Here is a 27,583-nt window from a genome sequence, read left to right as displayed (position 1 = left end):
ACTTGTTTTGATTTCTGAAACACCTAATGGTGCAACTCGGACACATCGTTCGTCAGTGATAAAAACATGAGAAAATGGCATTGTTAAAAACACAATAAAATGTGACGCATTTGCACATGAGATCTGTACCTGTGTTTTGGGTCCTGGCGTCATTGGGGAGCTGAAGTTGTTCAAATCCCAAATGTAGATTTCGGACTCGTTTCCCCCGGAGGCCACAAGGTTTGGCTGAAGAGAAGGAAACAGTCATGTACACTGATCATCAAAACACCACTTACGGTCATGGACAAATCATTATTCATAAGACCTTGGTTAGGGTCATTACCTGAAAGGAGTTGACATCGAGGGCTCTCACTGGCCCCGAATGTTTCTCGCTCTGGGAAATGATCACTTCACTATCTCCAGCAATGACTTTGGAGGCGTCGTAGAGGATGATGTTGCCGTTCTCCCCTCCAGCGATGAGAACGCCTGATGGCAAACCCTGGTCTTCAATGCCCTGCGGACCCCACACTAGCTTGTGGTATCTGGAGACAGGACACAAGCGTTACTACTGCGCTTCAAAACTAACCCCAAGTACTGAGATGAGAACAACATTTGCTTTCACCAACTGGCCCACAACTTTATTGGGGAATTGCAACATTAAATTGTTTGTATCGATTTTCAGAAATGATATTCCCTCGCTGACATAACAGAAAGCTAAAGAAAAAAAAACACACTGACGACTCCTTTCAGGCAGTTCAGAATCGTTTTTTTAATTTATTTTGCAGACCTTTTACATTGAAAAACAGCTATAAACACACGATATGAAAGGTAATATCTGAAAAAGCATTTTCTTAATGCACTCCCCCCTTGACAGGTGTGGCAAAGGTTTTTAGGATCCTGGTTTCTGCACTGTTTTATAGGAATAGCTATATTTTAACTCCATTATCATTTACTCATCATCATTTTTAAACCTATATAAAATGCTCTTGTTTCCATGGAAAGCTAAATAAAGAGATTCACAGAAACTCAAAGGTGCTCTTCACCTTTCAGTGAAAGTAAAGCTGCACGATTAAACGTTAGAAGATTGTGAAACACCCGCTCGATCTTACTCCTAAATGACAGCGATCCCCCTGTGTCTATTAAACCTGACAAGTACAATCACAGCGAACATTCATCCGGTAAAGAAACAAGTGAAGTATTAATGAGCGACTCATTGAATCAAACCATTTTTTTTTATATACTTCATTCAGATTCATTGAACATTTTAAATAGACTGCAACAATTAACATTTGTCAGAACCTCTAATAATTTACATGTTGTTTTGTTTAGTTTGTCCGTTTAAAATCATGGGAGAATCGTAAAAAAGTAAATGAAATTTTACTTTCTAAATGGAAGTAAATGGGGATGTGCGCTTACATTAAAGATTTATTCCAAGTCTTCCGAAGTCATACAAGATAAGTCATCATTGGCCTATTTTTGGAGAACTGTTACAGGATCACATTAAAAGCAGTGTGTGTGAGTCAGTGTCAGTGTACCTGTGCGGAGAGGAGAAAGAGCCACATGACTTCATGGCTAAAGTGGGATCCGCCAGATCCAGTTCGAAGATCTCCAGTGACGCAGTGGTGCTGAAGGTGGCATCGAGCTGCTGGGCCGAGGTACCTGACAGTTAATCATCAAGAAGACTAATTAGACCACATAATCAGGGTTCCCAGACGTCTTGGCCAATGACTTTTCCGTGTATTTTCCAGTTCCTTGTGATTACTATCAGGTCTCGACAATAAGGACTATTCGGGACGGGAAGAAACGTTGATACCGCCCGATCGGGACAGTGCTGCATTTAACATTCGCACGACGTGTTTTTAAGCATTGCCAATTTAAACATCCAAGCGCAAGAAAACACGAAAGAGAACTCAATTCAACAGTGTGAGAAGTTGTGCACACAGGTGCTGCTTCTCGGACAGCGTGCGAATGCTGAACTGAGCTCTCTGAGATCTCACATCCAGTCTCAGCGAGTTTCCTAGTAAACACAGTCTGTCTTAAGCGAACATAAACAGTTGAGAAAGAAAACGCATGTGTAACAGTATATTGGACAAGTGCAGCTCTTAAAGTGACAGCAGCCTAATATGCCTGATGCCGTCTTTGCTTTAATGTTAATCAAACAACAAAGGACAAAATCTCACATTGATCTTGACTGAATAACTTTTGTAACTTTAATAAGGATTAATCTATATTTAATTTATACAGTAAAGACTATGCAGTGATATTTTACATTTATTTATTAATTTTCTCTACCTGAAAATTACTGTTAAGACTTGAAAAACATGAAAAGCAGTGTTTATTTTATTTGTATGCGTGTCCCATTACTTGTTCTATTTTATCACTGCCAGATTACTTGTCTTTAACAATATTTGAAATTTATATGAGTTAGGCTAGTAATTTTAAGTTTCACAACCTTATTTATTAAGGTTATGGGTTAAAAACAACGAAGACAATAATTAGGCCTATTTTATTTATTACTTTTTTTATAAAAATTTTGGCAGGAAACTAAACGTTTGAACCACTGGCCTGACCAGCCAGTAAAAAACATCCTTATCTTTGAGTCCTGACTATATAGGGGTATATTTAAGAACCAAAATCAAATCCAGAATCAATTCATTAATGATTCATTTATACTGATTTGTGATCAATTTTTCGGTTTCACTTTATTTTGATGGTCCCTTTAACACATTCTGTTGACTATAAGTAACGTTGCACCTACAAGTCTACTAACTCTCATTAGAGTGTTAGTAATGTATTAGTAGACTGGTAGGTTTAGGGTTAGTAGAGTAAGTTGACAAGTAGTTGCAAAGTAACTTATAGTCAGTATATTGTCTGTTGGAGGAGCATCAAAATAAAGAGTTAGCAGATATTAAGCAGAGAGTTGACTAATACTCTAATGAGAGTCAGTTGACATGTAGTTGCAAAGTTACTTATAGTCAACAGACTGTTCAAAATGGACCATCAAAATAAAGTGTACCAATTTTTCTTGTAAGGACTATGAAGCTATTATATAAAATTACATATGATTAGTTATGAATCATATTTTATCATCATATTTGACTGTTAATGAACAACGGATCTATTAAGCATTTTGTGAAAGTGTAAATGAATGTTGTGTTTCTCTTTCACTGCTTAGCTGGTGCCAGTGACATGTCCCATCAGGCCGGCTGTCCCGTGTGTGACGGCTCGTGTGGAGGAACGGGCACCGTTACCTGCTGCCAGGTAGATGGGGTGCTGCTGCGCGGGACTCCAGGCCTGGATAGCGGTTCGGTTGATCTCTTTTAGCTTCATCCTAACATTAAAACAACAACACACATGTTATATGCTACGATTACTTTAACAAATGTCACCATTTACAGTTGGCGTCCACATTTTCTAGGTAAGGAAACTGGTAATAAGGTTTGTTCTGTTTAGTAGACTGCAATCTCCTAAAAATAATGCAATTAAACATGAATAATTATTATGACAATAAACACGTGATCTATTATAAAAGCAATAGTGCAAGAGCAGATGGGACCTTGAAATGCCAACAAATCTAATAAGATCATGCTGCTAAATAACTTAAGACATCAGGTACCTATCACAACTGGCCAATTAAATAGGATTACCCTTAATTAGGGTTTCATAATCAAACACTGTCAGCATAAGAGGAGACAAGATCACAGCAGACATGTCTTATTGAATGAAACATGCAATCTACACACGTAATGTCCATTTAAAACAGATAATAATGTAGCAGAGGGGCTAATGCAGCAGTCTACAGGAGGATTTCCTTTAGTTTTAAAAGTGTTTACCTTGTGTTTTCGTTCTTCCAGCGGTCAAACACACAGATTTATCCACACACAAACACGAGCGTTGCAGTGAATTAGCAGAATAACTTTATAAGATCCGAGGGTTTGTGTGTTTTGTGTGGGATTTGCACCGGCTCCGGCTGCAGATGGACTGTATTCCACGTCCCCACTGCTGTCCATCAACGTGGCACCACAAGCCCCGCCCACTCTCGTGACGACTTCCGGCAACATCTCCCATTCCGGCGGAAGAGCTCTGTGTTGTCCTGTAAGTGTGTGTTTTGGGGTTTTTTGCCACCTGTGTCTGTGTTTGTACTTCTCAAATCTCACATAGTGATGCTTTTGGCTGCTTCGGCGATGTTAAGAATATGTTTGCATGCAGAAAGTTTATTGTATGAAATCATATTCACTGTGGGCAGATTGACAGTGGATAATAAGTCCATTTACACGCAGTAACGTTACTGTGGCAGTACCATGGTACAGTGATGGTATTAGTCAATGTTAAAGGGTTAGTTCACCCAAAAATGAAAACTCTGTCATCATTTACTCATCCTCATGTCGTTCCAAACCCCCTTAGACTTTCGTTCATCTTCGAAACACAAATGAAGATCTTTTTATCTTTTTAATAGACTTTTTTTTTTTAATCTGAGAGGCTCCATTGACAGCTACGCAACTACTTTGACGCTTCAAAAAGTTCATAAAGAGATCGTAAAACGAATCCATATGAATCGAGTGGTTTATATGATGAACAGATATAATTTAGGCTTTTATTAACATATTACCATTGATCAGCAAACATAAACCAGCTCAACAGAATCTGCTGGACACGAGAGAACAAACCCCAGTGGTTCTGAGCTCTGACTGAGTGATTAACATTCATTTACCATGGTAATTTAAAGATGTTATTATAACATAGCACGGTATGTCTAAACAAAGTGGCAGTTATAGTTTTTTTCTTGGTAGCACAAAACAGAAGTGATAGAATAAGAACTAGTGTATAAGCATTTGTGCATAATGATAGTAAATGTAGAAGTGAAATTGCTGTTAAATCAAGCTGAATGCATTTGAATAAAAAAAAGCCTTCAAAAAGAGTGTTGTCTAAATGTTAAGCTTAAGATGTGAAAGATTTATAGCATTTATATTTATATTTAAAGTTGAACAATGTCAACATTTTTACAAAATAGCTAAATCTGTTTTAATATGGTTATAAACAATTGAGCCGTGACTATATTCACAATATAGCAAGTGGCTTATTGCTTTTATTATGATTTGCAGTTACATCATAAATTTATAACACTACACTTTTCGTTCCATTGACTTTCATTCATACGCATGCGAATGCTTCAGACCAGGCAAAAAGTTTCGTTCCAAAGCTCAAGTTTGGTGAACTCTGACCTGGCAATTCGCTTCACCTGAACATGTGTGACCAGTGGAAGGTCAATACGTCACGGCGTGACCTGAATTAAAAGAACGGGTTTTTTGCAATAAAGTCGAGTTAATTTATTTATATTTCCTTTTGAGTGTATTATTATTTCTTATATGTTGAATTCATGTTTTTCGCAATTTTGCACACTCAAAGTCTAGTGTGACCGCAGCTTTATGCTAGAGCAGAGAGTCACAACCTTTTTGATCCCAAGATTAGATCCCCTAATTTGAAAACCCTCTAATCTGATATCTAAAAATAACTGCTCAAAAATATGATGTGAGTTAAATGTTGTACAACTTTATTTTTTAGTGTTTAGCTTTTTTTTTGTTTTAAGATTGTATTATTAAAACTGTATTTAAATCAATTTAAGACTAACTGGAGCCCCCTAGTGGGCCCCGGACCCCTGGCTGAGAAGATATAGAGCCTGACACAACAGATCGCTCCTATCAAGCAAAGACATAGAATTCATCCAGTAAACATCCAATGTAGTAATATACAGATGTTGTAACATTGCAAAATTTCTTCCCTGACAATATGTGGGTGGGGACCATATTTCTATAACAAATAAAATGACATTCATTTTCTTACCTGAATAACCTAATTTGAGCTTTCTTGTAATTTTGTGTATCGTTTCTGTGTCGAGTAAATATGAGTTGTTATACCTTCGGATGTCTACAGTACAACTAAATCATTTCTTTCAGAGGACAAGCCCTGAAGCAGAGACTGTCAGACGGCATCACTCTCTTCATTGGTGGTAGAGCAGACAGTAGAGCATAGGGTTGAGTGGGGTAAGATGAGCCAGCTGGTAAGTTGAGACACCCTTGTATCTAGGCAACTGTGAATTGCTTTGTCATGTGACCACACATTCTGAAGTTGCACATCATATCCGGCTGTCTGTAAATGAGAGAAACACAGAGGAGAAGTAAGTTTGTTTTACTTGGAAAGTTTTTGTTTTTCCATGTCAAAGTATATTATTCAGCTCTAAAATTATACAATGCCGCCCACACTGAAAATCTGACATTCAAAACAAGATTTAAACTATACAGGTTTAAAAATAAACAGAACGTTTTGTCATTTAAAAAAAAAAAAAAAAAAACTAAGGTTATGAATTAAAATTAATTTATGTTGATAATATTTTCATTTTATAATACTTTGTAATGAAAAAGCATTTTGACTCGTGGGCTTAGACTCATGGACCACTGTAAATCATAAAATAATTTTTCAAATGTAGATAAAAAAAAAAAAAACATTTATTTGATCAAAAATACAGTAAAAACAGTATTATTGTGAAATATTATTCCAATTTGTTTATTATGTGAATATATGTTAAAGTGTAATTTATTCCTTTGATCAAAGCTGAGTTTTCAGCATCATTACTCCAGTCTTCAGTGTCACATGATCCTCCAGAAATCACTCTAATATGATGATTTGATGCTCAAGAAACATTTATGATTATTATCAGTGTTGAAAACAGATGTGCTGCTCATGATACATCTTATAAAGGAGTCTTTGATGAATAGAGAGTTCAAACAAACAACATTTGTGCAAATGTCTTCCCAGACGGCCCAGATCCGGCCCACATCTGATACCCGTGATATCCACATGTGCCGGATGTGGCCCGGATCTGGGCCGACACTATGGTTTACAGTCACTTTTGATCCATTGAATGCATCCTTGCTGTATAAAACTAGTTAAAACATATCTTACTGACACCAACTTTTGAACGGTAGTGTATGTAATGTTAAAATGCAATTTCACATGCATTTCATGTTGTTGTCAAATCCAGGAAAGCTATCATGCCACGAAACTACATCCGAAAGACTGACTGGGGCTCGGTGACCTACGAGGAGCTGGAGAAAGCGTTCGTCGAAGTCAAGCGAGGGAAATCCATCAGAACGGTGGCGAAGGAAAGGAAGATCGGCAGGTCCACCCTGCAGAGGTACATGAAGAAGGCTGAGGAAAAGAGAGAGAAGACAGTCGGGTACAGGGGAACGGCGGAAGCCAAGAGGATCCTGTCCGAGGAATCGGAGGAGGAGCTGGCAGAAAACATCAGGACGCTGGCTGAACGCACACACAGTCTCACTCCAAAGAAATGCAGGGAAATGGCGTTTGAATTCGCACAGAAGAACAACATTCCCGTGCCCAACAACTGGGGGGAGCAGAGGTTAGCAGGTAGGGCTTGTCCTGACAGCTCTTGCAGTGAATCACACACTCCTCTTGTGTTGCTGACTTCAGTTTGTGATTCCTGTAGGTCGAGACTGGCTTAATAGTTTCATAACCCGCCACAATCTCTACCGGCACATAACTGAAGCCACGTCTTTGGGAAGCCACGGACAGGTGAAGGCGCTAAAGCAAATCTGACCAAATGATTAACTGTTGACGGAGTTCCTGCAGTCATGGAGAACTTCCAGGCTTGGAGATATGGAAATTAATATAGTCTGAGCATTTATAAGCTCAAAAATAATTCAGAAAGTGCTCTTTGAGATGAAATGATCTAAAATGATTTTTTTCTTTAAATGGAAATGAGTGTAGACGTGATGGAAACGCTTTGCGGCAGATTTAGAGCTCTTATGTCTGATAAAATACTATATCCATTTTCTAGATCATCAGTTTCAGTCTCGTCAACCAAGACGAAATCAAAGAGGAGAGTGGTGTTCCTGTCCCGCTTCATGCCGCTTCAGAGGAGGAGCGCGCCGCTGAGATCTGTGCTTCAGACCGAGACCTGTTAAACACAGACTTATTTCTTACATGATGTTATATATGAGATATAGTTTAAACAAAAAAAAAAGTTTAAACATTGTGTTGCTTAATCTTGTTTCCTGTTGGTTTAAGGATATATTTAAGAATATAAGAATAAGTACTGCAAAATTACTTGATCACACATTATTAAATTATTATTATCATCATTATTGTACTTTTGTTGATGCTTTTGTAAATTATTTTTTCTTCAAATAATGGAACAAACATTCATGAAATGTTTCAAATCTGCATCCATATACAGTAGTGACCAAAAGTGATGTCCGGCCTAGGAAAATCCACACCTTCACCCTTTATTCAAATATATATATTTTTTTAAATGTGTTAAAGATGTTGTAAGCATATTGCGTCAATTGTTTTATCTGTGATAATAACGCAATGAAACATGCCAAAATGAGCCGACATAATTTTTGTCCAGGCTGTCATACAAAGAAATTATGGACACATGCAAAAACAAGAGAGAAAATGTCATATTTATTGATTATCTGATCATCTGATTATGTTGTAGTCAATGTACACTCTTAGGAAAATAAATGTTAATTGGGGTTCTATAGAGAACCCAAGGTTCGTTACTAAATTATAAAGAGCCTTTTAGTTAAAAAAATTTCTATATAAATAAGGAGAAATGTCTAAAAAAATGTGTTGCTAGTGATAAAGTGTTGAGCTGTTTAATTCATATAATTTAATAGAAATACAAATTAATTAATTAAAACTACATTCATAAAATGATCCCATGATGGGAACCCTTAAAAGTTTGAAAAGCATGAAGCACCTGATGGAACCTTTTAAGGTTCAATATAGAACATTTATAGTGACACTTTTTTTGCCAAATAATTTTGTCAGATGAATACCTTAATCAAATCTAGTATTTTCCTCATATTTTTTTTTACTTTTGCAAATTTTCTGGCTGGTCCTCATTTACAGTTAGGTAGATAAGTGATAACATTGAGTTGATGTCCTGCGATTTGATATACGTGCTAGCCTGACGGGAGAAGAGAAAGTGCAACGTGCAATATGGCGGATCATGTCCCGCCTTCTAGATAAAACAGCCAATGGCTGATTAGTAAAGTCATCACGTCACTGCAGAAACAGGGTTCAGAGACGCTTCCGGCCTGAAAAATGCCGTTTTTTGTCATGATTTGAGCATTTAGAAATCACATTTATGAGAAAGTTTTTGTCAGATATAATTTCTGATGTCAAATTTAATCGTAAGCTTGCATGGTGATTTAATTTCTGATGTCAAATTTAATCGTAAGCTTACATGGTGATTTAATTTCTGATGTCAAATTGAATCGTATGCTTGGTGAATAGCTTTGGAGAATTTGATTGGAAGAGATAGGAGCTGCCGTTTCAAAGATGGCCGCCGAGTGAAATGTGTCTACTAGGCCTACTAAGTATTTTAAACAGCATTTAGCTAATTCCAAGTATTCTCTCAAACATTTATTTTGAATATTAAGTGGTAATAAAATGTATTGCTTTATTTTATTTTTTAATTGTTTATTGATGGGGTCAAATTGATACAGTTATAATAACAGAAAGGTATAGCCTTGATTACACTCGGCTAGAGCTCCAATAACACATTTTTACTTGATTTTAAGATTATTTTGAGGAAATAGTGGGTTAAATTCTAATTTAGCATGATTCATCATTTCGATGTGGAAACATATCTCAACAGAACACGAGGGTTGGCTCATGAAGGGGTTGCATTATTCCGCATTGACGCATAGGCGGCGCTGTTTCTCTGTGTTTTGTCCAGTTAGCGCACAGTGGGAGTGTTCCGCCTCAGTCAAGGGCTCCTTCTCCAACACTGCTGTCATTTACAACCAGAAAACACACAAAGAAAGACGACTGGTGGGAGTGTAAATCTGAGCGCGTGACAGTGCTGGATGTGTGTGTGTGTCCGTGTTCATGCTGTCTGTGGGTCGTCGGGTCTGATCTCGGGCGCAGGTGGATCATTTACCGCATTCATCAGCGGAGCCTCGGACATCAGCATCAGCATCAGTCGGTAAGACAACTAGGCTACTCATATAAATGATTCATGCCAGTACATCAGATCACATCAATGAACTTCACGATACGACTCGGTAAACTGCTTTATTAATCAGCCTGAATAAGTAGCCTAATGAAACCACATTTTCCTTTAAATGAATGTATCCTTTGAATAATAATGCCTGGTTTCATAAGAGGGAAGTGCAGCAATCTTTCATAATCATTAAAGGATTTGTTTTGTTTTTATAGCAAGACATAACGTCAGTGTGTACTGTAGTGTTATTACACCTTATCTGTGTGATGGTAGCCTATATAGTAGACGGCGTTCATGTATGCTGGAACATTATGATACTGGTCTGTACTGCACATTATGGTAGACACAGCCTTACAGAAATGCAGTAGGAACTGTTGAATACCAGTACATTTTAGGAAGTAGTTTATATTCATTCTGTTTTGACTTGCTTTTATTAGCAAAGCAGAATCAGATGACTCACTCATTGTTATGAAAATGAGAATTTTAGTCTTAGCGTTGCATTGCAAACGCCCATGTGAAGTGAAATTCATGATAGATTGGTTAAACCTGGTGCGTAAAATTCAATTCACATGTATTTGTATACCATTTTTCACAATACACATCATTTCAAAGCAGCTTTACAGAAAATGCATGAGTCCATATTATAATTTCGAGAGATGTGTTATCAGAGGTGTCTAAGTTATGTATTTCTGAAAAAATGTACATATACAAAATCACAGTTAGCTAAAAATGTATTAATTTAACAATGTAATAATTTAAGGGAAAAACAATGAGCTCATTGAAGTAATGAATACTTGTTGAAAATGTAGATGAACACACACACTTGTGACCGCACATTCTTTATTAATGCACAACAAGTGTTGTATTCGGAAAACATTTGAAAGATATGACTCGGTGGAAGAATTTTTTATTTTTCACATTATATTTATTACTATTAAAGAATTAAATAATTTATTGAAAATTGGTGTCTTTTATCATATGTAAAATAACTGCAACACTCATTAAAGGGGTAGTTCACCCAAAAATGAAAAATTGCTGTTCATTTTCTCACCCTCAGGCCATCCAATATGTAGGTGTCTTTTTTTTCTTCAGTAGAAATGTAAAGAAGATTTTTAGCTGAAACCGTGGTCATTGGTGATTCATTAAATGCAAGTCAATGGCTACCATCTCGTTGAGAGTAAAAAAACAACAACAACATACAGGCAAAACTAAATTAATACCCATGACTCCTTACGATGGATTGATGTCTTATGAAGCGAAATAATTGGTGTAGCAAAGTTAAATCTCAGTGAAGGAGGAGGAGGCTGGAACCGGCGACCGTTCAACGTAACTTTAATATCATAAAATAAACAAACAGAAAACGAAAGTAAAGCGTAACAAAGCAAGCAAACATAAACAAAACCCAACATGTAGTCCAGGCCTGGTCCTCTCTCATCCTTCACTGTCGTCGCTCCTCCTTTTATCCTTCTGGAGCTCAACTGTATGACTCGAGACCGGTGTGCCGTGCAGGTGAGGCTCATTAGTCCAGTCAAGTCACCTTTATTTATACAGCGCTTTTTACAATACAGAGTGTTTCAAAGCAGCTTTACAGAGATACCAGGAAAATAATGTTTGTTTCTAGAAGAAAATAGCATCACAATCCAGCTTAAGTTCAGTGATGGTTCATTTTTGTTGTAAAAAAGTTATTAATTTAGTTTATATATATATAGCTGCTCTGGAGAAAACCGCGACGACATTGTCCAGCTCAGTTCAGTTCTCATATAATGGTGTCAATGCAGGCAGATCAATAATATTGCTGAATATTAAATTAAATGTCCCCATTAGCACTCGCCTGTGCTGCATCGCTCCGTTCCCACGGCTCTCGGCCCCGCCCTGCTTGCCACTGTTCAAGCAACGGTCCTGAGCGCGTTCATGGCAGTCGAGCGCGAACTTCCCGTCGCATCATTACGTATGTGTGGGAGCTCAAAGGTTGGTAATCTGTGAAAAGTCAATCTTCCTGATTGAGATTGCGCAAGTGAATGTAATCTTGATATTTCTATACAAGCTGCGGCATCCATAAGCACAAGTTTGATAAGCAATACAACACGCATATAATCAAACACAGAGTCAGCTAACGTGTGAGTTTGCTCCCGCCCGCCCATTATACAGTGGTGATGGAGTTTGTGAACCTTTTAGAAATTTCTATATTTCTGCATAAATATGACTTAAAACATCATCAGATTTTTACACAAGTCCTAAAAGTAGCCAAAGAGAACTCATTTAAACAATTCAAGAAAATGATCCAATTGTCCATGTGAAGCTCTAGGATTAGCAGTTAATTTAAAGGTGAAATTATAAATATTTCCAATCAATGGGATGACAATCAGGTGTCAGTGTGTGCCCTGTTTTATTTAAAGAACAGGGATCTAGCAAAGTCTAAACTTCACAACACGTGTTTGGAAGTGTATAGTGACACGGACGAAGGACCTCAGAAAAGAGTTGTTGTTGCTCATCAGACTGGAAAAGGTTATAAAACCATCTCTAAAGAGTTTTGACTCCACAAATCCACAGTCAGACAGATTGTGGAGAAATGGAAGAAATTCAAGACATTCAATTGAAACAAATCCATGGCAGAGAAAGCCACTGCAAGAAGAAGATTGCTGCCCGTCTGTGCTAAAGATTAAGAGGACAAGCCAGAGAGGGCTATTGGTGGAAAATGTTTTGTGGACGAATGAGACAAAAATAGAACTTTTTGGTTTAAATGAGAAGCGTTATGTTTGGAGAAAGAAACACTGCATTCATTTCCAGCGTATATGCTGATGCCCTCTGTGAACATGTTGGTGGTAGTGTCATGGTTTGGGCCTGGTTTGCTGCATCTGCGACTGGACGAATTGCTATCATTGATGGAACAATGAATTATAATTTATGCCAGGCAATTCTAAAGGGAAATGTCAGGACATCTGTCCGTGACCTGAAGCTCAAGAGAAAGTGGGTAATGTGGCAAGACAGCGACCCCCAAGCACATCAGTCGTTCCACCAAAGAATGGTTAAAGAAGAGCAAAGTTAATGTTTCGGAATGGCCAAGTCAAAGTCCAGACCTTAATCCAATTTAAAATGTTGTGAAAGAGGCAGTTCATGTAAGGAAACACAGTTTAGGAAACGTTTAGTGGCCGTTATTGCTGCACAAGAGGGTCACACCGGATACTGAAAGCAAGGGATCACATACTTGTGCCGCTCTAAGATATGTAATACTGGGTCATTTTTCTCAATAAATAATTGACAAAGTAAATATTCTTTGCATAGACTGTAAAAAAAGATGGATGACGCACCTTCACTCTCTTCCATTGTAGAAAAGGAAATATATTAGATATGGCGCTTACATCTCGGAGCCCGAGTCTGCGCAGTAGTGAGCGTGAAGTGGAGCCGCGGGATCACACACACTCCCACAAAATCGCTTTGTACAGTTACTGCAGAACAACTCAATATGTCGGTGTGAAATAAACAGCTATGGGAATGTAGAAATGAAAGTTTAAGCTCCAATCTCTTCCTGAAGATCCCGAAAAAAGTTGTTGGTGCCTCAGTTTATTACTTCGCTCAGAGAAGCTGTAAATCTCATCTGTCAATCCTGACGTCACACTCCCGTTTTTAACTAAAACCAAACCTATTTAAAAAACGAACACTTGATCTTACATCAGCGTGATAAAAACGACCTAAAAGGACAGAAACCATCTTTGGAAGTGTAATTTGATTGTTTAGTTTGTCTCGCGTCTTATTAGATGACATGGAGAGGGCGGGTTTATGAGTTATACTGCATCCAGCCACCTGGGGGCGATAGACTTCACTTTTCAGGACTTGAGACAAGTCACATTTGTTTGTTTGGGTTTACTTTTGACTTTTAGAAATCTGATTATGTTTTAGGTCATATTTATGCAGAAATCTAGAAAATGCTAAAGGATTCACAAACATTCAAGCACCACTGTATGCCATTATGCGACACGAAGCATAAGACCTCATGTATCACCCTGAAGTGATTTGCTGTTTATTGTAATCATCTCTCTGGTCACAGTGCGGCAGGGAAAGCAGATACGGCCGCTGCTCTGCGGTGTGACATGTGAGACTCGCAGTCAGGAAAGTAGTAAAGTCAGCAGAGTCGCTCGCATCATGGCTGTGCAGAAAGGAAGGAAATGACCTTTATCAAAACACATCAGTCAAACGCATACCTGTCAACATTTGGTTTTCAAAATCCGGGAGATTTCTCCGGCGGGGGGGGGGGGGGGGGGGGGGGGGGGGGGGGGGGGGGTAAATGTACAACTTGTAACGACTGGAAATAAGGTGTGGCCCCTTTAAGAGCTTTGCGCTCCCTGTTGAACTGTCGGCAGTCTGTATTGTGCGCGTCGAACACCCCTTTTACTGTCTATGCATGCGAACACCCCATGTATGTGGGTAATTTCTGTTTGATGCTAATTTTTATCTTATTTTGTTTATTAAGTAACGATGTGGACGGTAGAACGTGTGACAGACAGTTAGGCTACACGAGTTCGATTTGGGAATAAAGTGCGAGTTGTGAGATGTCAATCGCCTCCGTGTGTCTGTCTGGCCTCTGCATGCAATAACTTCAGTTGTGAGCTATCCTTAATCTTCCTGAAGCAACGCGTTACAAACTGTACTTCAGTTTCATTGCGGGGACACCACCTTCACCTGCCATCATGTCTATCGGCTCGCTTTCGGGTTAAACTTTCCGCGACTGCGCAACTGGGTTATAGGTTGCCAGGTTGAGGTGACAAACGGGTTGAAATTGTAAATGGTCTGTGGATTGTGTGAATATAATGCATTTAATACAATCTGGCAACTGGTCAACATTAGCAAACATATTGGTCCGATTATTCATAAAGGAGTTTGGGCCATGCAAATTACGGGAGTTTCCCGGGAAAAATAACAAACCGGAAGGGGTCCGGGAGATAGGGCTAAAAAACGGGAGAAACCCGGGAAAAACGGGAGTGTTGACAGGTATGGTCAAACGTACATAGTGTGCAGCACTGAACACCTCGCTGCTTAAACCTTCAAGAAATGTACTCATTATTAATCATTCTGGTCAATCAATATCTGGACTGAGCTACTTAATTATTGGCATTATGTTTATGTGTAGCCTGAGAAGAACTGGATCCCCAGTGTAACTTAAAGTCCCCCTGTAGTCAATAATCTTATACCTTAAAACTCTTCTTTGATCACCAAAATTACATATTTAAACTTTTTTTCCTTGAAAAATAATTCTTCATGCCTTAAAAAATCTTGAATGTAACTCGACACCCTCGCCTCATTTAGTATGCGTGGTTCTATGAATATGCAAATGAGCCCCGCCTCCACTCACTCACTCAGCTCAGAGATCCACTGGTTGACGATCACACGTTGATCTGATTGGTTACAAGGTAGTGTGTGACGTCAGAAACACCAGCGATTTCAAACCGTGTTTTTGAGACTGTCTTTGGTTGACAGCGGCTGTGAGTGAGTGGAGGCGGGGCTCATTTGCATATTCATAGACCCACGTATACTAAATGAGGCAAGGGTGTCGAGTTACATTCAAGATGTTTCAAGGAAATTTTCTTTAAATATGTAATTTTAGTGATCAAAGATGAGTTTAAAGGGATACAATTATTGACTACAGGGGGACTTTAAGAGTTACAGCAAAGATCTTGTAGAGGTGAGGGAAGGATGCTTTTAAACATTTTGTGTTTTTATGCTTTTCTTTTTGCCTACATCTGCAACAAGTGGAGCTCTGATATCTCGGACCGCTTCAGGCTTAAAGGGATAGTTCACTTTGAAATTATTTTTTGATATGTTTTAGCTTTCCTCAAGGGCATACAAGATGTAGGTGTCTTTGTTTCCGCAGTAGTTTCAATTTTGATATTTTTAGGTCAAAGCGTTCTTGTCTGTCAGTCATATAATGCAGATCTATGGTCACCACCTCAAAGAGCATGCACAGAGAAGTCCAAATTAAACATGATTTAATGACTCGTAAATGTAAGTACACATTGATGGCCTAAGACACGAAACGAGCGGTTTGTGTGAGAAAACGAACAGTATTTATATCGTTTTTACCTCTTGTAAACACACCCACGTCCAAGTGATCTGAGGGCGCGGGCGCGGGCGCTTCGGTCTGTGCGTTACAAGAGGTAAAAACGATAGAAATACTGTTCGTTTTCTCACACAAACCGCTCGTTTCGTGTCTTAGGCCATCAATGTGTACTTACATTTACGAGTCATTAAATCATGTTTAATTTGGACTTCTCTGTGCATGCTCTTTGAGGTGGTGACCATAGACCTGCATTATATGACTGACAGACAAGAACGCTTTGACCTAAAAATATCAAAATTGAAACTTCTGCGGAAACAAAGACACCTACATCTTGGGATGCCCTTGAGGTAAGCTAAAACATATCAAAAATTAATTTCAAAGTGAACTATCCCTTTAAGTTGCATGAAGTGTTGCATCTGTTTTTATTTGGATCTTGATTGTACTAGCAGGATTTAGTTGCCAAATGCCAACAGCTTGGATTAAATCCACAGGCAAATCCTATCAGAACATTTGTGAACCCAAGAGCAGTTAGCAAATTAGTATTGAATGGTAAAAACGGTAAATGGACTGCATTTATATAGCGCTTTCACAGACCCAATGGCCACCAAAGCGCTTTATATTTGCCTCACATTCACCCATACACACACCGAATAGTAATTGAATTGGTGAGCGGAAAGTTGTACCCACTGATTAGTAGTATAAGTAACCCAAAAACTAATATGATGTCATTATTTACTCACCCCATGATGTGCCAAATTTTTATGCATGGATTTTTTCAAATGAAATTTTTTAAAGAACATTTTCATATATATTCATAAAAAAAGATTTGTGTTCTAGAAAAAAATCTGAGCGTATAGGTTGATAGAATGAGATGAGGGTGAACGAATAACTGCAAGCTTCTGTAAGAGTGTATTACTGTTTTTGCAAACTAGTTCATCATATTATCCAAGTGCAAATCAAATAATTTTTATTTGGTGCTAAGCACAGAAATCTGGTCAAATACTCATTGAGTGAGAGATTGCACCATTGTTATTCAGGAACAAAACAAGAGTGTATTCTAGGATTGTTTTAATACCAAGACTGTGAAAGCGCTCAAACCATTGCATTTTTCTACGAGTGTGTTCCAGCATGCTGTTAAGCCGTGTGTTTGTAGTCAACACTGCAGAATGCTCAGGAACGTCCTAATCTAATCTAGCCTCCATATGTTTCTCTTTAAGAGATCCTCCCATGCTTAAGACCTTTCGTCTGTGCGATGGTCAGAAATTCCTTACATAATTGTACCTTGGCACTTGTCCCTGAGAGTTTGTGGCATTTCAGCTTTAATTCAGTTTTGGCCTTTGCTGAACAACCACACGTACATTAGTTCATGTTAACTAGAGTATTTAACAGGCCAGGGTGTTTGATGTAAACAATATTAAAGAGTGTAGAATATTTGGCGTTTTTATTCCAGGGCAAGCATCACATCGAAGTATTAAACTTGCAACACGGGCTCATTGGAAAAATGTGTTTGCAACGTGTTTGCAAAAGTCCGATACACTTTCAAAACACACCAGAGGCAGTAAAACACCAACAAAGTTTATTCTTTTTCACACAAATTATGATTTCAGGGGAAGATTATCAATTAATAAAGGCTTATTTCCATGCAGTTTCTTGCACAATACTATGTTATGAGCTCAGAACACTTTTATCAAAGTGCATGATTTGTAACCTAATACATTTGGGCATTTGCATCACATAATCAGCTCCATATATATGACGTTTCTAACGATGTACAACCTGGTACAGCATTGTCATGTGTACGAGTCACATTAAAAGAGCTCAAAGCTCATTCGTAGAAGCAGCTAAAAGGACATTGTTACTTCAGCAAATGTTTTATCTCACGTTTGCGTTGTTAACACTATCAGTCAGGTTTAGGTACGTTATTTTCAAACGCGAGAGAGCATTAACCTTTTAGCATCACTCAACATGCATTTCATTTCAGAACTCGATACGTGCAACAACCAACGCAATAAAATGTTGCCAGATTCACGTTCATCTGTTTTGGATTAGACTTAACACACTTTTAGCACCACTGGACTTTGAAAGTGTGATAAAATGTGCAAGAAGCAACGTAATATCATGTTGCCCAAATGCACGTTTTTCCACTGACTCTGAGTTAAAAACTGTGGTGGTAACTCGTCCCATTCGTTCAATGAACATAAGAAAATCTCTCAAAACATGCAGCTTGTTGAGAAGGTGTGTTATCACTATTCTAAGCAATTTAACTGCAGGTGAATGATAAAAATACAGGATCTGTATTAAAGGACCTGAGACTTATCTAGGCACTGAAATATCATAGACACTCTTTTCACTTCAGTAAATAGTCACAAGGCAGCAGAACACCATCACAACTGCATATCACCACACTGAAAACCACTTCAAAACTGCTCCTCCAACCACATGATCAACTTGCTGTGGGAATGTCTCTTCTACAGCTGAGAAACTCTGTAAAGCATCTCGCTGATGTTATTTCAATCACTTTCAGGGAGTGCAGAGACCCACGCTTGTCACCAATCAAATGAGTAATAACTTTACAGTATATTTCCAATTTGATCAATGCATGTTGTCTGATTTTCTTGATGTACAATGTGTCACTTAGTCATTATGTTGAAGAAATGGTGAAAATACCATTTCACAAATGATTCTGAACTCACATTAAAGAGCTTTATAGGGTTTTGGAATGGCATGAGTAAATGATAACACAATAACTGGCATTTTCATATACACACACAGCAGGGTTGTGTTATTCAATTTTTATTTTAAAAAGTCTTTAAATGTAATGTTTATAGGCCTTATACAGACAGATTCATGGACCAAGATGGAACTTTAGTTAATTAATCAAAAAGGAGCCAATTTTTAAATCTGTCAGTGTGTGAAATGGGTAGAGGTGAAAGTCTTTGATTTAATGTGATTTGGAGAGTCACAATGCGTCCATCATGTTTCTTAAATTTTCAGCGACAGCGCAGGGGAGCAAAGCCTGGGAGGGTAACGTGGCTCGTCACCAAACTCTGTGAAACGATTTCTCATGAAAGCCACACTAAAAAAAGACTTACTCTGAGATGCCAATAGAAATATAGTAAGGGAGTATATGACCTGTGTCTAGCTCAGACGAGCCAGAGTAACTGAAACCCTGTCATTGTCAATCAGTGTACTTCCTGTTTTCTGTGGCTGTGCACAGGAATCATCACCTTTCAAGCATGTGATGCATGTGTGTTCTTCAATTGTGGGTTTATGGTGCAAAATGTTGATTGGTTGTTGTTTTTAATATGTTGTAAAACAAAGCTTGTTAGGTTTTTGTTCATAGATTTAAAATGTATCTGAAGACTCCAGGACAACCCTGCCTTGTTTGCAGTGCTTGACACCACCATGTTTTACAATAACCAGAAATATTGATACTTCATTTAAAATTGAAATTGTGATTTTGTTTCCCAAAATAATTTGAAAGTGATGCATTGGTGAATCCATTTTTTACATTGATACATTGTGATTCTTTTTTATTTTGAATTGATGTATTATTTTTTATTAATGAGTTTATTATTGTTTACTACACATCAAATAATGAAGAGCCAAGTCATGAAAATAAGTGCAAATTCTAAAACTGCCATTTCTTTGTGGTCAGATTCTGTACTGGACAAAAGTGAAGTGAAGCATGCAATAAAGGTTGAAACTGATCACAGTTTCAGTCTGTCTCATGATGATCTCTTGTGCATTTGACATAATGTCAATCATGATCCAATTATGACATGATGATGCTTTGCAAAGCATGTAATAATGTATTATGTTGTGTGTCATATCATAAGGAATTTGCTGATGCCAAGCTGTAGAGATTAGCTCATCGAAGTTGATTTAAGATGTTAATATAATTATATCAAGAACCTAGTACACTAATAACAGCACTTTTCTGGGGATATTTTAGGTATAATTCCTAAAAAAATGAAAAGCTACTTCCCTGTTTGCCCTGGAGGGTATTATGGTTATGAAGAATCTTAGTTATTCCTTCACGAGCCAAAAATGGCAAGTAGGGGCAAGGCAGACAGTAATGGCATTATTAAGCAACTGGTCAATAGTCAGTAGTATCTGGGTCATTGCCTTAAGGAGAGATGAGACATTGATGTTGCCTTCGCTGGCTGTAATGGTAGTATAAGGCGAGCATTGTTACCTCTTTCTTTGCAAAGGGAAATTAACCCTCTAGCATTGGTGCCATGCAAAGATATCCTGCCAGACTTGGTGACATTTGTGGTAAAACACATCCTTTCATGCATGCTGCGAGGTGTAGCTGCATCAGACATCTCAAGTCACATTCAACCTGAAGTTGCACTGAACTGCCAAAAACAAAACAAAAAAATATTCTGGGTCAGATACTAGATCACCGACTTTTTTATTGTGTATAAGAATATTAAAATAAATATATATATATCTTTATGTATACATATTTCAATCATGACAACTCTTGACTGTTATTAACAGTTTTAGTATGCTAAAGGGATAGTTCATCCAAAAATGAAAATTCAGTCATACATTTACTCTAAACCTGTAGTTTCTTTCTTCTGTTGAAAACCAAAGATATTTTAAAGAATGTTGGTAACCAAAAAGCTTCTGGTCTCCACTGACTTCCATAGTATTTTTTATTTTTTTATGAAAGTCAATAGGGACCAGCATCTGTTTCGTTACCCACATTCTTCAAAATATCTTCTTTTGTGTTCGACAGAAGACATAACTTTATACAGATTTAGAAGGTGAGTAAATGATAACAGAATTTTAATTTTTTGGGTGAACTATCCTTTTAATGAATATGGCGATGTTAATGTATTTGGTCTTGGCAGACTGATCTGCTACGCTGCTGTTGATTATTGCTGCTATGTATGGACTTGTTACTGCCAATAGATACTCAGACACGCTGCTGTGAGCATTTAAGTTCTGCTGCTGGATACATACACATACATCAATCCCATAGCAGATCTAAGCAGGTGGAGCTGGGGGAGGTAGAGGGTCTCAGAGGAACTATGATACTGTGGTGCAGGACTGAACTGAACCAGACTGTTTAAATGTTGAGCAAGCATCTTATTGGTTGCATGATCAGCAGTGGCCAATCTGCTTGTGCCTTGCAGTAGTGATGTGATTGCTTGCCGATTGCATGTAAAGAACCATTAGCCTGCATCCTCTAGACTCGAGTTTCATGCCTGTTTAATTAGCATTATCATGCCATTATCTGCCGCAGGGGTTTTAAGGGGGAAGCAGTGGTCTGTTATGCATGCAAATAATGGAAACATCATGGCATCATGGATATATTAATGATTGTAAATCTCATCTGTCTGGGAGAATTGAAATAATAGATCAGATGTTTGTTTGAAAGGTTTTCTAAAACTTAAAGTGATCCAGTATACAGTCTACAGAGGCCGGTGACTATTGGGTCTTGTGATGTGGATCACAAAAGGAGGACTTGTCTACTGGATACTGAGGAAAATGCATGATGTCATTAGAATGAGCCCCCGGCACAGTGGAGAGAAGAAGTTGTATATATTTTAGCAGCTTTATTATGAAATCAGACGTAGATGTTGAGGGTCTGTTGCTTGATACAATGCAAAAATAGCTAGTAGATGATGTAATGGGCATTAGTTTGTAAACAACAGGGTTGTTATGTGTTAATAAGAGAGAAATGTGCAGAGCTGTGGGTCCTTACGACCAGAGTTAAGAACCACTGATAGACCTTCAGTTCAGAACAATCTCACTCCTCTACATGGAAACCAAGATCTTCTTAGTGGTGGCTGAAAGGATGACCTCATAACATGACTGAAAGTGGGTTTCATGACATCTTTATCCAGTAAATTGGAATCTCAGGATGCTTGACCAATTCACTAATGTTTCCAGCTAATTCAGCCACTAAATAAATGCAACAAAGGAGTGTCTGCTCAATATGGTGGACAAATCAATTCAACAAGATCCTATGATTTCTGGAGCAATGGACTACTGAGTAAACCCTGCTCTTGGAGTACCAATGTCCTGCAGAGTTTTGCTCCAGCCTGCCCCAACACACTTGTCTGGAGGTTTCTAGAGAATCTGAAAACCTTGATTAACTGGTTTGGGTGTGTTTAACACGGTTAAAGCTACACTCTGCAGGATTGTAGCCCTCCAGGAGCAGGATTGGACACCCTTGAACTACTGTAACTACCTTAAACCATCTGAAGGCGAGATGAGTCTTGCAATTCTGGCCCTCAAGCTCCACTTTCCTGTAGAGTTTATCTCCACCCCTAATCAAACACTGGCTAACCAAGGGCTGTATCATCGCATACTTCCCTACTGTATATATGTAAAAAACAGTATGTGACAAAAGAAGTATGTCCGAATTCAGAGGACCCAGCAAAAAGTACCTGGATGACCTACTACTACCCGTTGTTGCCCAACCCTGGTCTTGAAGGTTCAAGGTGATACCACAGAATGATCCAGGATTAAGTTCAATACAAAAAAAAAATCAAGGATTCAAGATAAAGCAAGTTCCATTTCCAAGTCTGTTGAGGTCATTCCATCAACCAAAAATAATCCTGTAAAATGCTTTTACCTCCAGCCATAATCAATTACTGAGCCAGCTAATCAAAGTCTTCAGGACCTCTAGAAACCTTTAGGCAGGTGCGTTGAAGCAGGAACTCTGCTGGACGTTGGTCCTCGAGGAGCAGGTTTGGACACCACCTGGTTTAGGGTCAAACCATTTCCAACAAAAGGAAAAGCAGATAGGAAGGACAGGAGAGCCATTACCCAAGCTACCCAAGGTGGAAGCACTGAGGACAACCTGTAGAGCTAAATTCCCAGATCCTGGACAAAGTGGGACATTCCCAAGAGGAAGATTAGGTTGGCCATCCTCAGGAAGCAGGATACCTTCTGTATCTGCTTGTTTGTCTTGCTACATAGACAAACCATCTGTGACATCATTCAACATCTGAATTAATCTGACCTTGTTTGGAAAGTTACTTTTATATACTCTTACTTTTTAGATACTCTGAACGTCAAACTACAGCTTGATTGTTTTTTGTTGTTTATATTATCCAGAATATAAATTGACCAAGATGTTTGGTGTGAGCCGCATCATTTGTTTCTCGCGCTGGTTGTGCGCGCTCTTCCGGGAGAAGTGCCCATACAAGGAATTCTGCCCTTTATGATGTCATCCAGGGCCATACTCGGAAAAAACTTTCCGAAACTTATACGAAGCCTGAAGGAGTGTATTTGACACAGAAATACGGCGTCACACTGTACGTCCAACTCGTTTTTTGAAACTTTGGCAATGTTTAGCATGAGAATCCAACTCTTTAACAGTGTAAACAAGTCAGAATGCATGAAATGGCATTAGACATCCCATTTAAGAAGTGAAAAGAGTGATAATTTCTTGCCAGTTTTACAATAAGGTGGATTTATTGATTCAAAGTCTCTGAGAAAAAGCTGAACAAAAACTGAAATTGAGCTGCTTCTCTTATTGAGTAAGAGCAGGGAGTGAAACAACAAGGCAGCTTTTTATTTGGCAAATAAGAAGAAATTATGCCTGAATGGAGTAAAAGTCAAGAAAAGAGACTGCTCAGTCCACTTTTGGCAGCATTGGCAAAAAGGGCTGAAGCCCTTGCAGATGGCCAGTTTTTTTGTGGGTCTGTATAATAATCACTGTACTGCCATAGAGAAGTACAATTTCATGGACTACATACACTGTAAAATACAACAGTTGTTCTGAGTAACACTTGATAGTTAGATTTACTTAATGTCTTAAATTAATTGTAACAATCTAGTAATCTGTACTATTCACATTCTATGCTTTGTTTACTCCAACCCAAGTTAAGATTAATTGATTGGTATGAGTGCCATTTTGTCAAGCAAAAAAAAAAAGTTTTTTGAGCCGGGGCAGTTCTGCCGTGCAAAGGCAAAAGACCGTAACTTCGTGTTTGGTCGAAAATTAGTTTTTTATATTTTTGGCACATTCAAGACCCCCTTTATCATGTGGATAAGTATCTTGAGTCAATTCCGTCGTTTTTTCGAGAAAATAATGGGTTGTCTTAACAGTAACTTCCAAAAGCCCGTGAGAAACCAAGGCAGAACACCGTAACACCAGTTACCGCTCTTTGGCTTTGTTTTGGAACGCTCATTTTGAGTTACGGTACTCTGCCTTTGTTTAGCCGCGCGTCAATATGAAGTTACGGTGCTGGCGTTCTATCAAATAATGCTATCTTTCAGATTGTACGGTGTTCTGCCTTTGTTTTGCTCTCCATTAAAATTGAAATTACGATGTAGCCGGTGTACTTTGTACAGCTGCCATCAGTCCCTGTAACTTCTGATGTCCTCAGAGCTTTGTCCAGCACAAATGCGGTCAGAACATTTCGTATGGTCTGAACCCGCTCCATCGACAAACGTGCGATAGGCTATCCATCGCGAATGATATATGCAGAGTTGACAGAAAAAATGTTACACACGCCGTAGCAGGTGAATACAACAAAGAACTAAAGCCCCGCCTCACCCAGATCGGGTACCGGACCTGGTTGAAACAATCATGCATCTAGCTGGCAGAGTGCCAAAACTTCGCCGGCGCCTTCAGCTCCGCCCTGAACACAGTCGGGCCGACGCGGGACTAATATGTCACAGGGAGTGATAATAATGAAGCAACAACGGTATATTGGTGCATACAACATAATGAAGCAAGAATTGCTGGTGCATACAACATCAGACAAGCTGTTACAAGCGGGTTGTACCTACAATCACACTGTCCGGAATAAATCCGCGGGACGAGCGAAGTGCACTGCACAATAATAGGGCAGACAGCTGAAACCACCGCTACTGAAAAGACGCAGAACACAGAAGGTTGTGCTATAAATGCATTAGTCGTCTAGGTAGTCCAGAGCGCGCTCCCCACCGAGTCTCAAGATGGAAAGCACTGCGTTCGTACTTTTCGTGAACGTACGAGGAGCATGACACCTTCGAACACGAATATACTATAAACGAGTCCCCGGGTCGAATGTGCGCGAGGACCTGTTTTATCGTGATCATTTTGAACGCGCGTTTATCAAGTCTTATGCCACTCGGTACCAATTGAAGATCTTACCGCTATGGAGGTATTTTGCCATGTCTCATTAATAATGCCACCAGAATGCAACCAAAGCACAGGGTAGCAATAAGTAGATGTCTATAAGTGTAAATCATACAAAATAAATGCCATGATCACTAGATTTTATACAGGTGTTACTATAATGATTTTGTTAATGGTTATCAGCAACCAAATATTGATAATGTGGAAGTTACTGCCTTTTGCCTTGGCATGACTTCTCACTTTTTGCTGACAATGCAAAGGCAGAGTGTACAGTAACTTTAAAATAGTGGTCCAAAGTCAATTTTGAGCTCAAGATTTTTTTATGTAGATAATTTTCATTACTAAAACATCTAATTGCCAGATTTACAGTGTCCTACCTATAATTAATTTGGAGGGACAACTGAAAATCTTTAAAGTCATTTTTCTCAGTTCCACACTCTGAGTTAAGGTCTTTCTCATTATTTTTTTTATTTTGTAATATTTTGTAACTAATGTTATATACTTTCTAGTTATTTCGGATCGAACCACACAGACACCAGATATAACTTCCATCCGTCCTTTATCTCTACTTTGTACGTGATGACGTCGATGACGTCACATCAATACACAACAACTATTGATGTAATATTAACCCTTACTAGACAGAACTTACTAAATGTTATTTTAAGGCTATCGTTGTTATCATAGAAATGTTTGTATAGAGTGATAAAAGCCAAAATGGTCAATAAATTAGAAGTTAAGGTATTTTGCCTTTGTATGACCCATTATTGTTTTGCAGATAATGCAAAGGCAGAATACAGTAACTTCCGAATAAGGGTCAAAGGTCAAGTTTGAGCTAAATTTTTTTTAATGTAGATAAATATATTCATTATGACAACTACTTGGCAAATTTTCATTGTCCTACCTATCATACAATTGGCTGGACAACAAAAAAACTTTAAAGTCATTTTTCTCAGTTTCACACTCTGGTGAGTTAAGGTCTTTTGCCTTTGTAGGGCAGAGTTCTTATTAGACTTTTCACTCATTTCCTACACTTCTGCAGTTATCTTTCTCTAGTTGCATTCACTCTTTTCCCAAAGTTGAATTGTCAATACAACTGAACATTTTGAGAGAACATCACATAAGCTGACTTCATAAATTGATGCTGATTTTACCAAAAAAAAAAATTAGTTTGAACTCACCATTATGGTGATTAGTGTTCCATTTGTTTGGAAACTTGAAACTTCATTCATATTATTGTAATTATCTTCCTATTGATGCATCAATGCAACAAGAAATCACAGTTATTTGGTTTCGAAGTAAGGGAAGTAATAAATAGGTTGCTTTTACATATACACCCACTCTCTGTGTATGCAGCCTGTGTATATGTAGACATCCCCACACAATACACATGCACACACACACTACTAACTACTAACCAGCCGCTTCTGTGGCAACAAATCCAAGGATGAAGGAATTGAAAACCAGCACTCAACAAGCGAAGCAATTGTCCCATGCAGTGCTTTGGTTAATGAGCTTGGAAAAAGGCAGCTGGGTTTTCCCTTACTGAAAAAAAGCTTTATATAATATTCCCCCTTCTCTAATCAGCCATTTTTGCTGAGTTGCATTTGCTCATGTTATATCCATCTCATGTTTCGTTCATGCCAATATTCCAACACTGGCACTTATGAGTCTAAACTGTTCTTTGGCATGTAATTCTAGGAGATGAAGGCAAGTCATAATTCTCTAATTTGATACATACAGGGAACAGGATTATGGATTGTTGGTTTTTTTCGTCACTAGTTTTGTTGTAAGCCAGTGCATTCAGAGTGTCTCCACCCTGGTATTGCTTACGTAAGCTGCGTATAGTGGGAGGATGGTGCTTGCATAAAAGCCTCCGCGACAGAGGGAAGGTTGGGATGGGGAGTCGGGGGCGGAGCTTATACCTTAGGAGCGTGCACGATCCCTCTTTGGGGGGGGGAAGTCAGTGATGCAGTGAATGAATGCCTCTTGCCCGCTGATCCGTAACTGAGTGAGGGACAAAGGCCTCCTGGAGAGGGAGCGGAGTCGGGATCTCACAGCTCCTTAGCCTTGCTCACACCGGAGGGGGATGTTCACGACTCGCCTCTCCTCTCAGTTCATCAATGGAGTGAGCTGAGGATGGTGAGTATTAAACGCTTTACTCAAGGTTCTGATTCATTTGTTTCCATGGGAATAGTTGCAGTTGTGTGTGATTTGTGCGACCAGTTCATGAGGTCACTTGTGCCAGACAGAATGATGTGGTTTAATAAAATCTCTCTAATGAGACTGGCGTGAAGCGTTGCCGATCTTGATGATGATGGTGCTCTGCTGTATTTGCCTGAGTTATAAAATGCATTCACTTGGTTTCTTGCAAACTGGGGAAGGTGGTACGGCCAAAACGTTATATGGCCTGATATGAATCATT

General features: G+C 38.6%; 3 protein-coding genes across 12 annotated transcripts in view; 2 read left to right on the top strand and 1 right to left on the bottom strand.

Annotated features, from left to right (window-relative positions):
• The window catches only part of sec31a (SEC31 homolog A, COPII coat complex component), a 34,807-nt gene extending 30,825 nt beyond the window's left edge, over positions 1–3,982 (bottom strand). For 2 of the 5 annotated variants that reach the window (XM_056235860.1, XM_056235862.1), the window contains exons 1-5: positions 3,813–3,982; positions 3,231–3,310; positions 1,515–1,638; positions 323–521; positions 130–225 (exon numbers count right to left, since the gene is read on the bottom strand). In XM_056235860.1, coding sequence (XP_056091835.1) covers positions 130–225; positions 323–521; positions 1,515–1,638; positions 3,231–3,309 — 498 coding nt within the window. In that variant the 5' untranslated portion in view covers position 3,310; positions 3,813–3,982. The remainder of the gene's footprint in view (positions 1–129; positions 226–322; positions 522–1,514; positions 1,639–3,230; positions 3,311–3,812) is intronic. The other 3 variants (XM_056235861.1, XM_056235863.1, XM_056235864.1) reach the window with 2 other exon arrangements.
• A 19-nt stretch (positions 3,983–4,001) lies between these two features.
• zgc:113274 (uncharacterized protein LOC552925 homolog) lies at positions 4,002–7,996 on the top strand. Of its 3 annotated transcripts, none has more exons than XM_056235867.1 (5): positions 4,002–4,074; positions 5,934–6,037; positions 7,019–7,404; positions 7,484–7,569; positions 7,835–7,996. In XM_056235867.1, exons 3-5 carry the CDS (start codon positions 7,029–7,031, stop codon positions 7,982–7,984), a joined length of 612 nt encoding a protein of 203 aa, XP_056091842.1. In that variant the 5' UTR covers positions 4,002–4,074; positions 5,934–6,037; positions 7,019–7,028; the 3' UTR covers positions 7,985–7,996. The 3 variants fall into 3 exon arrangements, with proteins under 3 accessions (XP_056091842.1, XP_056091840.1, XP_056091843.1); XM_056235865.1 differs by having other exon boundaries at positions 5,934–6,154; XM_056235868.1 differs by lacking the exon at positions 4,002–4,074 and having other exon boundaries at positions 5,917–6,037.
• A 1,749-nt stretch (positions 7,997–9,745) lies between these two features.
• cdc42se2 (CDC42 small effector 2) overlaps positions 9,746–27,583 on the top strand; it is a 51,534-nt gene continuing 33,696 nt past the window's right edge. For 2 of the 4 annotated variants that reach the window (XM_056235837.1, XM_056235835.1), the window contains exon 1: positions 9,746–9,994. The gene's annotated coding sequence lies outside the window, so the exon portion shown is untranslated. Of the gene's footprint in view, positions 9,995–27,107; positions 27,301–27,583 lie in introns of those variants that run through there. The other 2 variants (XM_056235838.1, XM_056235836.1) reach the window with 1 other exon arrangement.

Source organism: Rhinichthys klamathensis, unplaced genomic scaffold (assembly GCF_029890125.1).
Source record: "Rhinichthys klamathensis goyatoka isolate OS25496 unplaced genomic scaffold, OSU_Roscu_1.1 h1tg000431l_1, whole genome shotgun sequence".
Classification (NCBI taxonomy): domain Eukaryota; kingdom Metazoa; phylum Chordata; class Actinopteri; order Cypriniformes; family Leuciscidae; genus Rhinichthys; species Rhinichthys klamathensis.
Note: the sequence above shows the minus strand (reverse complement) of the source record. Positions and strands in the feature narration are given on the sequence as shown.